At 44.1% G+C, this 17,977-nt stretch overlaps 2 protein-coding genes across 2 annotated transcripts in view; one reads left to right on the top strand and one right to left on the bottom strand.

The window, feature by feature from the left end:
- NT5DC2 (5'-nucleotidase domain containing 2) overlaps nucleotides 1-8,526 on the bottom strand; it is a 37,366-nt gene extending 28,840 nt beyond the window's left edge. Inside the window, exons 1-2 of the mRNA XM_066614006.1 lie at nucleotides 7,945-8,526; nucleotides 239-423 (exon numbers count right to left, since the gene is read on the bottom strand). Coding sequence (XP_066470103.1) covers nucleotides 239-423; nucleotides 7,945-8,308 — 549 coding nt within the window. The 5' untranslated portion in view covers nucleotides 8,309-8,526. The remainder of the gene's footprint in view (nucleotides 1-238; nucleotides 424-7,944) is intronic.
- A 2,506-nt stretch (nucleotides 8,527-11,032) lies between these two features.
- On the top strand, nucleotides 11,033-16,865 carry UQCC5 (ubiquinol-cytochrome c reductase complex assembly factor 5). The gene is made up of 3 exons (XM_066617137.1): nucleotides 11,033-11,098; nucleotides 13,090-13,279; nucleotides 15,777-16,865. The coding sequence occupies exons 2-3, from the start codon at nucleotides 13,129-13,131 to the stop codon at nucleotides 15,842-15,844; spliced, it is 219 nt and encodes a 72-aa protein (XP_066473234.1). The 5' UTR covers nucleotides 11,033-11,098; nucleotides 13,090-13,128; the 3' UTR covers nucleotides 15,845-16,865.
- The last annotated feature ends 1,112 nt before the right edge of the window (nucleotides 16,866-17,977 follow it).

Here is a 17,977-nt window from a genome sequence, read left to right on the forward strand (position 1 = left end):
TTCCCATTAGGACTCATTGTGGAAATGATATTAATTAATTAAAAAATCATTAAAGGGGGCCACCTGCTCATCTTTTCGGGTTCATGGAATAAATCCATGCACATGGGTGGAGATTTATGTATGCCCTTTCAGTGCACTGCTCTGTCTTGCTATAGAAAGTGTTACTCAGGGATGGTGTGGTGTAAAAGCAGTATTTCATTGCTAGAGGAAGGAAAACAGGAAAATTAAGGTACGCTACCTTGTAGTGTTCAATTAGGATGTCTCTGGCAGTGTTGAATATCATAGAATGCAATAAATTAGAATACTGTGCTAATGTATAATCATAATCAAAGCCATAGATCTCCACATCTCCCAGGCTGATCTCATTATTTGCATAGATAGCTGCTGGGTTAAGAAGATTGCAGACGCCTGGTGGAAGGAGATCTGAAACAAGGGAACAAAACTAAAATCAGGTTTCCCATTTGTGATCCCACTCCATATGGAGTGGGGTTGCTATTAATTTGCAAATGCAGAATTCAATTTCCATGGTCAAATAGGAGTTAAAGCAAACTGTAGCCAGTATTTCTTTTGAAGTGGATATGAAATGTCTACTCTTACTGATACATTCTTAACACAGTGCTAACAAAAACTTTAGCAAGGAACAATCATTTCTGCTATAATCCCAAACACATTCTATCCTGAGTCACTGCCCTTTCCAAATAAGCTCCCATGACCTCTACATTTAGCCCTCTGAATTATTTCCCTCTAATCAGTGTTTTCTCAAGCCACAGATTTAGACAGAACTATTTTCACCTCACTGAAGCAAAGGACAGTGGGCAATCAAAGGGTGTTACAGCACTGCTGAGTCTGGAGAGTTTTCTTAACCGTCTCTGCAAAAGTTGTTTCAGGAAGTGGTATTTAGGGGTCTCACGGTCCTGAAAGAGGGAAGAGAGCTTCCCAGCATTCATGCCTGCCAGCCACCAACCGCCTTCAATTCTGATCAGTCAGGAGTTCAAACCATGGAGTAAGTGCTGTAGCAAGTTTATGAAGGCAGAATCAACATGGGAAGGAAAATCTGACCTATCCCCAAGTTCTGGCATCTGAGAATGACTATGCAGAGCAGGCACAGTCAGTTCAGTGCCACCTCAGCAGATTCACACTTTATAACCGTCACTTCCCAACAGCTGGCTGCATGAGTGGCTGAAAAATGTGCTGCTACACTCATGCAAGTTGCCACTGAAAATGATGGCTATAACTGGGACTCATTGGTCAAGCATTACCTGCCCCCCACACAGCTGCATTTCAGAAACGCTACAAGGAGAGATTTCCAAGACTTTTCTTTCTAATGGAAAGAAATCTTAAGTGCTGAGGTGTTGGAAGGAAATGTAACTTTCAACAGGCACTTTTTTTTTTAAACAGGCACATTTTTGTTAAAGTTTGGTAGAGAGGCCCTTAAATACAAGCGTATTGATCTCAAAATGGTTGAAACTATTTCAGATGACCAGAACTGGCCTACAATGTTCTGCCTTTGTGATTTTGATCACGTTTGAAGGCAATTGTGTATGGTTCTATATAACTTAACTATTGCTGCAGAATCTTTTAGCAGTTGGAAGAATTCTCAGAGTAGCACAGGAAGTCTGCTTTTCCTAGAGTTACAAAAGGGCCACTCACAGTTTTAAGGTTTGCAGGAGAAACTGCAAGGAATTGTGCTGCCTGAGAAATGGGCACATTTCATATTGCAATCCTACAGCAAACCAATGTTACAGTAATACATTTTACAGCACAGCCCACCCCACCCTCTGTACCCATGGATTCACAGAACTGCAGAACAGGTCCACGGGGCCCCTGCATGTTCCCCCCCTCCAAAGGCAAGGGGAGCAGAACTCTCATCACCTCTGGAGGGTCTTCTGAGCCCAGCAGAGGCTGCACACATCTATCCATGGCCTCTGCAAACTTTAATATGTACACAATACTTAACAGACCCTTTTGTTGATTTCATATTTCACATATCTGAAGTTACAATTTTTTGAGAAGTATAACATAACAAAAATCATCCTTTATTATTCAGAAAGTTTCCTTTCTAAAAACAGTATTTTGTGTCCTAGAATTTTCTACCCATGAGAAAAGTATTGTATGACACACACTGAGGTAGAAAATTGTTCAAGATGCCGAGTGCTTCCAGAGCACTTCGGTTTCCACTAAAACAATTGACAAAGCCATGCCCAGACAAAGAAATACATGTCGCTTGATGGCAAGTTGCTGTTTCTACAAAGCACAGAGTACAAACCGCATTAGGCTTTCCAAAGGACAGCAAGCAAAAAGCTGTGAAAGCAACTGGCCTTAAGCAAAAGGGCTGACAGCACAAGTTGCACTTCAAGTCACAAGAGTCACTCTGTTTACAATGCAGTCACTTCAGAACTCCACATTCCCAGAGGCCTCAGAAACCCTTTGCTCTCAAATTCTTCTCCCTTTTAAACAACATTACCTGGTCCCCTAAGAACACAGTGACCTTCTGATGAAAAAACTCCTCCTAATAGAGGAGCAAAAGCCTCTTTGCAAATTGGTTAGAGAGGTAATATTCTCATTTTTAGTTCTAATTTCATTACCTATTTGCAGGTAGACAACAGAAACATAGCATCTCAAAATATATACAGGTCTGAAGAGTTTTACTTCCGAGTACACATGTATGGGGTAGCCCTGCAGGTCTTATGGTTTTCAATGAGGCTTACTTCTCAGGCAATTGTGTGCACAAAAGCAACCTCACCCCAAGAATTTGAGGCGGCTTCCACTAAAGGAATCACAAAATACTGCCAAAACCTGTAACTTCAGAGGTAAATGAGGAATAACATGAAAAACAAGGTCACATTAGCAAAAAAAAAAATTTTTTTTTAAACCAGCATGGACTAAGCCAGTTTTATAATAGCTCCTGAAAGCCTGAAGTTCTTGCACTGAAACAAAAATGGAAGACGGGACTAATTTGTTCTCGACTGCCTCTGAAAGTAGAACTAGATCCAACTGGTACAAACTGCAAGAGAAGAGATTTCAATTGGATATCAGGAAAAATTCTTGACTGTAAGGGTGGTTCTCCCTCACTGGATATGTTCAAGCAGAGGTTTGACAAGCACCTGCTGGAGATGCTCTAGGACAGTACTTCTCAAACTGTGGGTTACAAGGCAATTTCAGTGGGTTCCCATTAATTTCCATATTTTATTTTAACATATTAGATGATGCTACCATGATATGTGACTGCATTTGGGGAATGTTACAGACCTGTACTTTTAACAAGTTACTGTGTATACTCTTTTAACAATGATAGTAAATGGGACTTACTCCTGGGTAAGTGCGGGTAGGATTGCAGCCTAGAATTGTTAAAAATTTTCCTGCTTGATGCTGTCACTTCTGGTCATGACATCACTTCCAGTAGGTCCTGACGGTTTCTCATTATAAAAAGTGGGTCCTGGTGCTAAATATGTGAGAACCACTGCTAAAGGAGGATTTCCTGCTACACGCAGGGGGTTGGAGTAGATGACCTTTTAGGTCCTTTCTAACTCTATTCTATGATTCTATGAAATCAATTGCCAATTGGGAACTGAAAGGATGATCACACTAGTAAAACTATAGCCAAGACGGAATTGAGAGTTAAAAGTTTCAGGATAAATTTGAAATGCACCCAAAAGACAAGACAGATACCTTAAAGTTATCTGAGAAGACAGATAATTTTAAGGTAACTCTTGTCAGATAATTTCAAGTGTATAATTCAAAAAATATACAACCAGGAAATTCTGTTTTAACCAGAGACCACTATATTAACACATTACTACATGTGTTCTTGGTTGTTGCTCTACACGAATCATTCATTCATGAAGAATAATCATCATTCCATATTTCTATTATGGAATAAACTGAATCAAGTCTGATAATAAGACATGTTTTTATTACTTAGCTGTCTGGCTGTTTCACATTCAAAACTCATTTCCAAAGCCATTAGCAACAGGCATATACACTTGTGCACAATATTTTAGAAAAGGAGCCACGACCTTCTGACGCAACAAAAACAAGAGGGTCTTGCAACATCTAAAGAACTAAAAATGAAAAAAAAATTATCTTGAAGTGCAGTGAATACTACAAAGCAGAACTGTTTTTTGACACATGGCACTGTTTTCCTTCTCTCAAATAATTTAAGTCAGTGTTTCCCAAACTTTTTTGCCTGTAGCCCTGAATACAGTCGTCCCCCCCAATCTGATGATCCATGGGGTTGTCACATGCCAATAAAAGTCCACAATTAATTTGGGTAATTAAATAAAATGGAAGTTACCAGGTTTTTTTTTAGCAGCTACCACGATGCTGCTTAATTTTGTGGGTCAGCACAATGAAACTATACGTCAAAATCCAGGCTTATACAGTTTAGTAATTCATATTTGGACACTTTTCCATTAAAATTTTAGAAATAAAAATTCCCTGCTGTTTCCCATCTTAGGGCCCAATCCTATCCAATGGTGTGTGCGCTGCATTCTGTGGTGATGGGGCGGTCACAGAGGCCTCCTCAAGGTATGGAAACATTTATTCCCTTACCCCAAGACTGCATTGTGATTGCACCAGCACCGGAAAGTTTGATAGGATTGGGCCCTTAGTCCCCTGGAGACCCCTTTGTCCTTCCTTCTATCTTGGCCCCCAATAGTTCTTCCAGTGTCCTGATTCCTTGCTCAGAGCACTCCTTGCAAGCAAGAAAGATTACCCCAATTTAAAAGTTATCAAATTCTGGCTAATGTTTATTTACTGAACGTACAGTCTGTCATGGAGTCTCAAGTAACTTACAAAACTCTGAAATCACAATGAAAAAACAAGAACAAAAACTGTATTATAGTGTGGAACAGAAGAAAACCATCCAACATCTCAAAGGCCTTTTAAAATAAAACTGAACTACTCTTAAGCCACAAAGAGCAAGCGATTGGGTTTATTTGGAAAGAAAACTTCTCAAGGAAGGTACAGCAACTGAACCTGCTAAGCTTTCAAAAGATTAGACCACAAGTCTCCTCTGAAGTCTTGAGTTCAGAAGGAAGTTCCTATGGGAGAAGGGAGTCCTTAATATATCTCAGGACCAAGAAATTTTGGCTTTTAAAGTTCAATGGCAATACTTCAGACTATACCCAGAGGCTAACTGGGAACCAGTGTGCTGTTCCAAAACAGAGGTTACCTAATCCCTGCAACTGACACTGGTAAGTCATTTAGCTGTCACATTTCAAGCCCAGGGACATTTCCAAATGCTCTTCAAGAGCAATGTAATACAGAGTAAGTTTCACAAACCCAATCTAGAAGTTATAAGGCTTGTATAAATGTATAACACTGATCAACACACTATTCTCCCAGGAGACCTGGAAGCTTGGAAACCAACTAAGGGTCCAATTCTATTCAACTTTACAGCACTTTTGTAGCTGTGTCAACAAGCCATGCACTGCATTAGTGAGGGGGCAGTCACTGAGGCCTCCTCAAAGTAAGGGAAAGTTTATTCCATTACCTTGGGACTACACATCAGTGCTGAAAAGTTGAATAGGATTGGACCCTAAAATTAGTTTAAAATTCTCCCAGCCATAGCCAGTAAATTAAGCATGTGGAAGCACTATCAAATGCATACCTGTTCTTTAAGGGTAGGTGTAATCCCCCCTCCACATCATAACAGGGAACACAGCAACTCTAAAGTCAGCCAAACTAGCTATTATCACCACCTGCTTTAGTAAACTTCAGCTTGCCTACCCTAATCAAACTTATCATTAATTATGTAGTTGGAAGGAATCTACTGTCTGATCTGGAGTTGATGAAAAAAATATGTCAGCAGTACCCTTGTGCCTACCTCCAAATGTACCAACACACAGGCCCTTCTTTCTCCTACAGCAGCACTATCAAGAATGTTTATTATTGAGCTATGCCCCATTTTTGTGCTTCTCATTCATCCTCACCCTTCCCTAAACAAAACAGTATCTATTTCTGCATCCTGATCTGGTCAGATGTTGGCATTTGTAGCAATTACTTCTAAACTGAGGGCCAGCCCAGTCATGAAGGGAGGGGAGGTGAGCTAATGGTGACTGGGAGCAAGATCCAGTCAGCTCAGAGGCAGCAGCTGTGAGGCACAACAGAAGGAAGGGGATTGTGTGTGCATGTGTGTTGCATGGCAGAAGGAGGGCTGGTGTGTGGTGAAATTTGGGGAAGGGATAGCGCATTTACCACCATTTCAGCTGGCATATCAGGTTGGCCCCTCCTGTGTGACATACTCCTTTAAAAATTTATTGTGCTTAATCTGATGCCAACAAAAAGTTGTATGTGCATCAGGAAATCAGCAGGTTTAATAAGGGATTTTACTAGTTCAAATTCACAAACAAAACCATAAAAGCCAAAGATCATTCCACTCTGACAAGTATACATTAAATACGAGGTTGAAAGAACCCAGTCTCAAAGCTTCAACTTAATCCTGTTGTCACAGCTAATTTTCCCCAATAGGGGTACACTGATTCTCTTTCAAGATACCTGCCACTAGCCTATTCAGAACAATTATAGTGTTGCAAAATTACCATTTTCCCACCCTACATAAAAAACACCAACTCATGTCAGCAGTACAGATAGCCCATCACCTAGGCCACAAAAGACCTCTGAGTGGACCAGTGAGAACCACATAATCTAGTACTTAAAAAATGTCACTTTGGAACTACTTTTGGAAGTCACTTTGGCAGTGTTTCTCAAACTGTGGGTCAGAACCCACTAAGTGGGTCATGAGCCAATTTCTGATGGATCCTCATTCATTTCAATGTTTTTTAAAAAATATAGTAGACTTAATACTACCATGGTACAGGACGGCATTTGGGGAAATGTTACAGATCTATACTTTAACAGACTATTGCGTATTTCAGTAGTTCCCAACATGTTTTCACTTGTGTACTGCTTGGCAGCCCATTTCCATAAACTGTACTCCTCATATTAGCCCTGCAAGGCATTCTAATACAGACCTACCTTTTTCCACCATTATTCAATTCTTTTTCAAGCACCCCTAAAGATGCTGACATGTATGTACCCCAGGTTGGGAACCGCTGGTGTATATGCTTTTAATAATGATAGTAAATGGGATGTATTCCTGGGTAAGTGTGGGTATGATTGCAGGCTAGGGTTGTTAAAATTTTCCTGCTTGATGATGTCACTTCTGGTCATGACATCAATTCTGGGGGTGCTGACAGATTGGCATTTTAAAAAGTGGGGCCTGGTGTTAAAAGAAGTACTGGACTAGAGGTATCTCAGCCAAGTTATTTAATCAGGTCAAAATTTGAGGGTTTTATGTCATTCTTCCCCGTACAGAAGCAACAATTCTTAATAATCTGGGTTATGGTGCAACCTCAATATGGTGCAATCTGGTGCAACCTCCTGATTGTAGAAATGGGCTATGTCAGAATGCCAGATGCAAGGGAGGGCACCAGAATGAGGTCTCTTGTTATCTGGTGTGCTCCCTGGGGCATTTGGTGGGCCACTGTGAGATACAGGAAGCTGGATTAGATGGGCCTATGGCCTGATCCAGTGGGGCTGTTCTTATGTTCTTATGGGAACACTGGGTGTAAACTCACCCCTGCGGAGCAATTAAAGCCTCTTTGCTTTTTATAATGAAACACAAGTACCTGACCCAACATGTTGAGCGAGTCAGAAGCAATCAGATGGAATGCTGGCCACAGGGCTCTCTCCTCAACATCAGCCACAGCTACTGCATGCCCCTTCATCATAATGCCAGCCTGAGGAGAAGAGAAGGTCTTGGCTTGACATGGATCCTCTCCCACCTATGACTGACCACCAGGACCCTCTCCTGAATCATGGGGCTCAGGACTGTGGTGGGGCAGCTGGAAAAAGCATTTGGCAGCATCACCACCATCTGGTTCTATAGCCAGCAAATGCATCAGGCACAGAATCAAGGCCTCACTCCCTCCCCCTTCTTACCATAAACCAGCTTCTTCATCTCATGGTACCTGGCCCACAGGTAGGACTTGGGGTCGACGACCCCTTCGACGGGGCTGGGCTGGTGGCTGGAGGAAGCTGCTGCTGCTGCTGCTGGGCTGAGCTCCGCAGGTCTCTTAACTCTGCTCCCAGCAGCAGGGGCTGGAGGCTGGGACTGCCCTGCAGACTGGTGCTGACGGGCCTTCGGCTGACCGCTGCCCAGGCGCGCTTCTGCAGCACTCCCGCCGTCTCCCCCGCCGTGACGGGCTCTGGAGCCCTGGCTGGCCACGGCGCCCACCAGCTGCAAGCCTGTCCCGGCGCCCTTCCACACGCCGCCGCTGGTAGCCTTGAGCCCCACGGCCGCCATGGTCTCCCCGGGAAGGGCAGGGTAGGGCGAGCCGCGTCCCTTGCGAGGGGCTCACCAGCCCATCTCCTCTGCGCTGCAGGCTCCCCAGCCCGCGCGCGCTCTGCTGCAAACGCCCTGGAGAGCAGGGCAGGCGAGCAGACTCTCCAAAGGGCAGCTCCGCGCGAGGACGGCTAGCCAGCCAGCCAGCCAGCCAGCCAATGGAAGCGGCTCAGCCGCCTGGACCAATCCCTGCAGCGTCCCGGCCAGGACCCTCTGGAAGGAGGCAGGCAGGCAGGCAGGGTCTGCTCGCGCGTGGGGCTGCCTGACAGCTGCAGTCTCCACACGCGCCGCCCGCAAAGCCACCCGCTGCCCCGCCCAACCCAAGCAGTCCTCGCAGCGCCTCGCGGCAGGGTCTCCAGGCCAAAAGCTGCAGCCCGGAGCGCTCTGTGCCTCCGACTTAGCAAACGGAGGACGCGCCCTGCTGAGCTGTGCAAGGCTGCACTCCCGGCCACACTTACTTGGGAGTAAGCCCCATTGACTAGTGTGGGGCTTACTTCTGAGTAGACATGCATAGGATGGAGCACTGGGGCTGCAGTCCTATCCACCTGGGAGTCAATCTCATTGAACACAGACTTACTTCTGAGTAGACATGCATAGGATGGGGCACTAGGGCTGCAGTCCTATCCACCTGAAAAGTAAATCTCATTGAACATAATGGGACTTACTTCTGAGTAGACATGCATAGGATGGGGCTCTTAGCTGTTTTTCCTCTTCTAGGACGGCTTGTTGTTTCCATTTGTGCCAGGATGCATAACATCTATAGAAGAAAAGGCGTCCGTTCGCTGGAGTAGGGCTACAATCCTAGCTACACTTTCCTGGGAGTAAGCCCCATTGAACATAATGGGATTTGCTTTTGAGAGGACCCCGTTTAGGATTGGGCTGCAACTCACTGAAATGGACAAATAGAGGGATCCAGTAAAACGAATTGCAGCTCTATCCTATGCCAATTTATTCAGAAATATATGCCACCTTATACAACGGTGCTTACTCCCAGGTAAAATATGTATAGGATTGCCGTCTTACAATTCGATGCATGCCTACTCAGAAGTAAATCTTACTGAGTTCAATGGAACTCACTGTCAGGTAACCACTTACAGTAAATAGAATTTCAGCATTAGAGCCCAAGTCTATGCATGTCAGCTCAAATGTAAGTCCCATTATAATCAGTGGCACTTACTTCCAGGTAAGTATAGATAGGATTGCAGCCTCTGGGGCAACAATAACACTAAGCTAGCTAATAATGTTTTTCCATTGCAAATGTCTCCAATAGAGTATGGTACTATCTACTAAAGTCAGTGTTGCAAAAGATTTCCATGGATACTATACTGTAAAGAGAGTGAAAGAGAGGCTTCTGGGAGGGTAATGGGAGATCTTTAAGCCATTTCTGTCCAACATTGCATCTACTCAACTGGGACCAACTGTGTACACCTGTGGGCCAGGCAATAATGGGTTGTGTCTCTGGGTTCCAGATTAGGAAAGGCTGGAGCTGCTCAGTCAACCAAACCCCAGGTATATAAAAATAATCCAGAATAGGACCAATTAAAATGTCCCAAGCAGTGAGCACACGTTTGGGTTCTCCAGAATTATTTAACCCATCACTGCTCAATCCACAGGTGTACACAGTTATTATTGTTGCGTATATGCAACGTTGAGCAGAAACGGTTTCAATAAAAATTATTCACTAATGACCATAGAAGATGCTTCTTCAGGCAAAACTAGGGGAAAGAAGGAGTAAGTAATGTCCTGGGCGTAAAGGATGATGATGTCACTTCCACTATGACTTCACTTCTGGTGGCTCTTGGACAGACTGTCTTTCTGAAAAGCGGGTCCAGGTGCTAAAAGTTTGAGAACTGCTGCAATAAGGTGTTAGTAAGTTGACACCACTAGTGACCAAAATCACCGTTTGGAGGAATAATACCATCATGTTATATATCAATCAATGCGTCATTTCATGCAGAATGTGTTTTATCTTTGTTTTATCACAAGGTACAGCCAAAAAACCAGTGGGGGCGGAGTGATGTTACATCATCACGCCCACCACCTGGGGTGTTGCCCCACCCACTACATGGGGGGGTGATGCGCTGGCGTCCCGCACCGGGTAACACGAACCCTAGCAAAGCCACTGATTAGACCTCTTGGCAACAGCGACGTTTCGGGAAGAGCAGGAGAAAGCGCAGGGCACGATCCCATGCACGTTTACTCAGAAGTAAGCCGCACTGTATCCAATGGGGCTTACTCCCAGGAAAGTGTGAATAGGACTCATCTGAACTCCTGAGCTCCAGAACTCCCTGGGACTGGGCTATTGACAGCCCAGTGTTGTGCATGTTTACTCAGAAGGATGCCTTATTGCAATCAATGGGACTTACTCCCAGGTAAGTGTGGACAGGATTGCAACCTGAGTTTATCTACTACTGGCACCAACCAGGTACAAAGGAGCTGACTTGCCGCCCAAGCCTATGCCTGTCTGCTCAGAAGCAAGTCTCCTTACAGTGCATGGGGCTCACTCCCAGGTAAGTGTGGACAGGCTGCAGCCTTCATTCCATTGCCACCTGAGAATGGGACGCATCACCGCTCAGAAGCTCCACGTCAGAACTCTCCCTGCGCCTCCCAGCTCCTTCAACCAATGGAGACGAGCCGCGCCCACTGAGCTCATTGTCCAATCAGAGCCAGCTGCTTCCCTGAACGAGTTGGGTCACGGAGGAGGGGCAGCCCTTTCCTTTGCGCGGCTCAGGAACCCTCGGAGTGGCCTTTGTGAGTGAGCTCGCGCGCACGCGTTTGCACAGGCAGAACTGGGGGTGGCAGGAGCGCGCGCCCCGGGCTGTGACTGGGAGCTCTGGAGCTTGTAGAACGTTCTGATGGAACGGAGTCTGCAACAGCTGCTGCTCTGGAATGCAAGCAAGGACTGTGGGGCTCTCACCCGGGGTTTCTCACCCAGTGGTGCGGGTACCACGAGTGGTACTTGAGGTGATGATGCCTGGTGGAACCCTTGGCAGCCAGACCAGGCTTGTGACACAAGAAACAGCCGTGGGAGGCTCAGCTTGGCAGGCAGAGCTCCAGGGCATGCTTTTCTGTGCTTGAAAATACCCTCCCCTTCATCCTAAGCCTCTCACGGGTGTTTGTTGCACTGGATTTGGCTCCCCTCCCCCCCCCCCGAAGTAACTGGCAGCGATGTCAACACCAGTTACTTCTGGTGGTACTTCAAAAAGGTGGACCGTGTGAAGTGGTACGATGGATGAGAAATATTGAGAAACACTGCTCTAGAGCAGCCATTTTCATTCACTTTGCCATAGCTCACTGGTGTGGCGTGAGTGGTTCACAGGTGTGCCACTGGAATTTGGGGGAAGGTCATTTATTAATAGGGCCAATGGGAGATGTGAGCCCCCACTGGCAGCGTGGTGTGCCTTGTCAATTGTCAAAAACCTGGTGGTGTGCCTTGACCATTTTAGTGCCTTGTCAGTCAGTGTGCCGTGAGATGAAAAAGGTTGAAAATCACTGCTCTAGAGGCTGTAGGAAGGGGAGCTTCTGGTTTCTGAAACTTGAGGCCCAAGGTTACGTACTACCCATTTTATTTATTGAAATGTGTCTCATGGCCTGTCTGTTTGCAAACATCCACAAGGTTTGGATGCAGTGTTCAGTCACCATCCAATGCAACATATAAAAGCTGCAACATAAACCAAAACAATCAGAAAGACAGGACCAAAGCAGTGGCAGAACCATTAACCATCAACAAAATACCACACCAGAGCCTCATACAGTTCTAAAAACACACTGGAACAAAACAGTCTTGCTTCTGCCACTTAAAGGCTGGAACAAGGAAGAAGGGACATACAGCATACTGCAGTGTTTCTCAACCAGTGGTATGGCTCCCACCAGTGGTACCTGAGGTGGTGTCCGATGGTACTCGTGGGACCACTGGACACCTACCACCCAGCAGCAAAACCAGGAGTGTGATGCAACAAATAGCAGTAGGAGGCTCAGCTCAGTGGGTAGAGCATACTTTAGAGCATGCACAGCTCCAAAGCATGGTTTTCCGTGCTCTAAGAAAGCCTTCCCGTCCACCCTGAGCCATTTACTGGTATTTATTGTATCACATCTGGCTTCCCAACCCAGAAGTAACTGGTCAGTGGTACTTCAGATAGGTGGGGTGTGTGAAATGGTATGGCGGAGGACAAACCTTGAGAAACATGAATATACTGCTCTCAGGAGAGAGTTCTAGTGTTGGTGCCACAACAGGCCCCTCCTCTTTGTGGCCACCTAGCATATTCTAGGCAGAGCAGGGCCTTTGAGGAAGAACTTGATGTGTTGATAAGCTTGCATGACCAAAGGTGTCTTCAAGTGTCTTTTCTGGGAGCAGACCCTTAGGATTTTTAACTGAGCCAGGTAATAGCCAATGTCAAAAATAGGTGTAACGTACTCTGAGCAGCCAATTTCTTTTAGTGAGCGGACAGTCACATTCAGTACCAGTAGAAGTTTCTGAACTGTTCAGGGACAGTCCCTTGTATAGTAATCCAATCTGAAAATAGATACATTTTTCCCTTCTAGAGATGGAGGAAGCTGGGGAACCAGCATTTAGCTGAAGATGTTTTAGGATTAGGCTGCTCAACTCTTTGGCATTTGAGTTTAGAGCCTTTTATTTCTTATGGTATCATCATTCTACTAGATACAGAAATGAAATCCAGTTTGTTTAATTGGATACCCATTGTGCAGTTTGGGTCGCTGCTGCCATGTTTCATGTCTTCCAGAACCATCTGCTCTCTTACGGAGATTGTAAGTCCTGTAAAATGCTGGTCAAGCATAAAATAAGGCAGCTAGTTCAGATGGTGCCTGGGAAGAAGTACTTTGGTGTGTATAGGTTTCTTCCTTTCTTCTTCATCCTTGGAGGTGCTATGGAATGGTTCATGATCAACGTCCGAATTGGCAGAGAGACCTTTTGTAAGTATCATTAGAAAGTTTTTATATGGATTATCTTGTATCTCTTAGCAGATATTTTAACATTGCTAAACATTGCTGGTTATTGTTAGAAAACCACACTTAATGGGTATTTTCTAGTTTGTGTACCTCGTCACTATTTCTAAAATGTTTAAATTGGCATGGATAACTACTCCCTGAAATTCTGATATGTTCAGCTTTTGTTAAAACAGAAAAATTGTTTATTATTAAGAATATATACAGCTTTTCAACAAGAAATGTCCACAAAGCCATTTACATAGCTAACTAAATGGTTAATGAGATCTTAGACCAGCGCTGTGGGGCCAGAGGAGGCAGGGCTGCTTTGACCCTCACTACAGGATCAGCCACTGCAGAGCGAGAGGAAGGCTGCAACCCAATCCTCATTTACCTGGGAGTAAGCTTCATTTACTATTATGGGGCTTATTTCTGAGTAGACATGCCTAGGATTGGGTATCAAGTCCACCCCACGAGCTGATTGGGCAGCTAGAGAAACCCCCAGAGAAGGTCAGCAGTGTGAGTGAGAATGAGGGAGGCAGGAGCAGGTACGAAGCGTGTCTGCTGAGGCTACCAGCCCAAGAACTGGCTGGCCTGGCGAAGGGTCCATGAAAGCCCCTTTTCCTGCCACAGTTGCCTGCAACTGCCCAAGGCGACACCCCCCCCCCTTGTCTTTCACCTTTCAGAGGAAGGGCTTTGGGCCACAATCCTATCCACACTTACCTGGGAGTAAGCCCTGTTGACTATTATGGGGCTTACTTCTGAGTAGACATGTCTAGGATTGGGTATTAAGTCCAGGCAGAGAGGTCCGGAGCGAGAACGAGGGAGGCAGGAGCAGGCATGCAGGTAGGAAGCCAGCGAGTCTGCTGAGGCCACCAGCCCAAGAACCAGCTGGCTAAAAGGGTTCTGGTGCCATGGTTTGCCTGTAACTTCCCAAACACCCTGCCTTGGCTGGGGGATAAGAATAGACCCTCAGTTTGGCTGTACTTGTGGTAAGAGGCGACTAAACAGCCACCGGGTAGATGGGACTCATTAGCCTGGGAAGACAGCTCATCTCAGAGAAGGAAAACTCTGATCCCAAACCTCCACCGCCTTGTGGCTACATCCAGTTATGGAAAAGGCTTCAGGAGTCAACCTCAAGGCAAAATCCGGAGCCGGAGTCCCTGAGGCAGTTCATGGCTGAACACAGTCACTTTCTGGCAACTCCTGCCAACCCTATTGGCTTCTGCCTTTCCATTGGACCATTTCAGCGTGGAGAGGGGGGATTTGCTGCATGGGAAACAGCCTATCCTCCCTACCTACTTTACCCAGGCTTCGCGCACTGGAGAGGACACTGTTCCAGAACCACCATTCAGAGCCATACCATAGTCTTCTGAGACTGAAGGATGCCAACTTTAGGGGAAGGGCTTTGGGCCACAATCCTATCCACTCTTACCTGGGAGTAAGCCCCATTGACTATAGTGGGGCTTACTTCTGAGTAGACATATTGCCTAGGATTGGGCTTTTGGTTGCACTCTTTTTCTTAAATACAGGAGCAGGCAATTGGCACTTCTCTCCACCTCACTCCCTCCCACAGGCACATTCCCCCCCCCCCAATCTCATAATTGCAGTTAGCATCTCTTTTACTGTCCCTCCCTTCACTCCTCATCTTTCAAAGGTCCAGAATCACTTTCTCACATTCTCTCCCCCCCAGCTGAACTAGACCTAGTTGGGATTGTGCCCTTTGTCATGCAATGATTTGATTGTATTAATTAAAAATTAATTGTAATGTAGTAATTTAATGTAAGTAAAAAAACTGCTAGTGTGCCTTGACAATTTTAGTGCCTTGACAGTGTGCCATGAGCTGAAAAAGGTTGAAAATGGCTGTCTTAAGACAGTGAACAGCTGTCTTAAATATTAAATATCTGGTGGCCAGTGGTATCAAATGCTTCAGAATAGGATTGATAGAATACAGTTGTTGCTGCAGATATCTGGTTGGAGATAATCAACAAAGGCCACAAAGTGATTGAAGGGAAGGGTTCTAAAAAGCTCGTGACATACAGGTGTACACATTTCTGGGCAACATGGTGTTCAACAGTCTTCTTCCCCCTCCCCAAAGGGATGGTTAGACATAGGATGTTAGCTGGCTGGGACCTAAGGTATTTGTTGTTGTTTTGTGAACTACAGATTTAAAGCAGTGTGGTATTATGTTCTTGCTGAATGAATTGTTGTCAACCCTACCCTGCAAGGGAATCAGATTTTCTTAACTGGTTCTCATCAGGTTGAATCAGAGCTGGTTTAGCTTGCTGTTTATCAGCATCCAACTCTCTTTATTTAAAGGGATAGCCTTTAAACTGAGCAGATTCTAATCAAAACAAACTTTCTGCAGTAAGTAAAATATACTTCTTTCTTTAGGCAGAAAAAGCCTGGCTATGTTTTATACATAGACAATATATTTAAGATATGTTTCCTCTTAATATTCTTGGAAATAATCAATGTTTTTCAGATGATGTGTACCGTAGAAAGCAGTCTGAAAGACAGCATGAGCAGAAATTGGAAGATGAACACCCATAATTGTTCACACAAACTTTGAAATTCTGTGAAAATAATAGACTTTTGCTGTTCAGCTAAAAGAAAACATGAAAAGTACATGTTTTCAAATGGAACACAGGTTGCTGGAGTCACGTGGAATTCGATTTTCACTATCCATGCTGGAGGCAGAAGATGCCATTTTTTCTCTTGGTGTAAGCAGTCCTACTCAAGAACGAAATAAGATGGGACATATTATTTCTGTCATCTTTCTGCAGTAATTAACTGAAGTAGTAGTAATTCATCGTTCACTGATTTGAACTAAAATTTCATTTACTTCTCCTGTACAAACATGCATACATATACCTATATAAAGCTGTCTTGTACAGCTTGTCATACTGAATCTTATTAAATTATTAATTTAATAAATGGGTGATTATTAAAGAACTGTTCCACAGAAATAGCCTGTCTACATTTTATACATAGACAATATATTTAAGGAATGTTTCCCCATAATATTCTTGGAAATAATCACACATGAGAAAGCAGTCTGAGATAGCATGAGCAGAAATTGAAAGTTCCACACTGCTGCTCTGTACACAGAAGTAATGTTTATAATAAAAAATGTATGCTCTGGGTGCATGCTGTAATTGCAGCTCTTCCTTACACAGGGACAACATATACCACAAGTTGCATGAACTGAAAACAATATTAATGCTTAATTATATTTACTAGACTTATGTGTTGTATACTGTAAAGACTTGATTTAGCAGACTTTGGAAATAAACTAGTCATATTTGTGTATGCATGTGTCCATTGACATAAATGCATTTGGATTTAACAGACTTCCATCATTAACAAAGACCTCTTGCCTTATTAGTCCATTAAATCAAGGGTTCACTGTTGCTCTTAGTGACTTCCATTGCCTCCAATACTGCTCAAATAGAATTTGCTTCAGTGGAGACTCCCTGTACAATCTTGCTGGAAAACATGCTTTTAGCAGTGTTAGTATGGAGTGAAGTGCTAAGGAAGAATTCCATTTAAGAGCGTGTGTTAACTATTCTTTTATTATACCAGTAATTATTCTTTCCTAATAATGTATGAATTCCTAAAAATGAAAGTGATGATTTTAGGATAAAGATATCCCCAAGCTGGACCATTTATTTTATTTAAATAAATGTTAGATTCTGACCAATAGCACCCTCAATACTCATAGCTCCTGGGAATGTGGTAGTAGGGGAACTGAGTTGTTGCCTATGGATTGTGTTGAGATTTCACATAGGGTATCTGTACACAATAATAGCACGAACTCTGCAGTAACCTCTTGACGCATGGATGATGTGCCTGCTTGTGTGCACCTCAAGAAGCAAGCTAAAGTTGCTACCAGTAGTGTTAGTACCTTGGTCTAAGCCCCCCTTGTAGGAATTCCAGGTTAACTTTAGCACCTTTGTAGAAACAGAAAAGGTTGAATTACAGGCAGTGGGGGTAGACTCCCTCAAATAGAGGGAAATGTAGTACACATTCTGACAGCGTCCATTAAAGCAGGGCAAAAGTGTACAAGCTTGTCATAAGTCCCTATTATAGCTGACCTGGTCATAGTAATACATGAAGGATCTATAGATAATGTTGTATTGTATTACAAGCTGAATGGATTCCAGAATCCTTAGCCTTTGGACTACTAGAATCTCAGAAAAGAAGTGGTCACTTTAACACCCTGCAAGCCCTTCTCCCTCATTTTGCTGTCTGTGTAAACCTCATGGTCATTTGGGGAGCTATCTAGTGAAATTTTATTTATATATAAACGTTAATATCCCAGTCTATTACCATTAGAACTCTCTGATCAGTTTAATCATTCTAAAAATATTCTTGTGGTATCATCTTTGCATATCTTGCTTCATCCTGTTGAATAACAATTTACCTGTCTCCTGGATAAGGAGATGCATACCTTAGAGCAGGGGTGTCACACTCATTTCATACAGAGGGCCGAATAGCATTCATGATGCCGGCTGTGGGCTGGAAGTGATGTCATTAAATAGGTCATAACCAAAAATGAGCACTTTTTCTCACTTAGGAACTCATTAGCTGCAAATGACAGAAGAGAAAATACACAAATCTTTATCATATTTCAAGATACAGGACAGCCCAATTTTTATGTGGGCTGCCCTTTCAGCAGTGACA

Source organism: Tiliqua scincoides, chromosome 2, assembly GCF_035046505.1.
Source record: "Tiliqua scincoides isolate rTilSci1 chromosome 2, rTilSci1.hap2, whole genome shotgun sequence".
In the NCBI taxonomy this organism is placed as follows: domain Eukaryota; kingdom Metazoa; phylum Chordata; class Lepidosauria; order Squamata; family Scincidae; genus Tiliqua; species Tiliqua scincoides.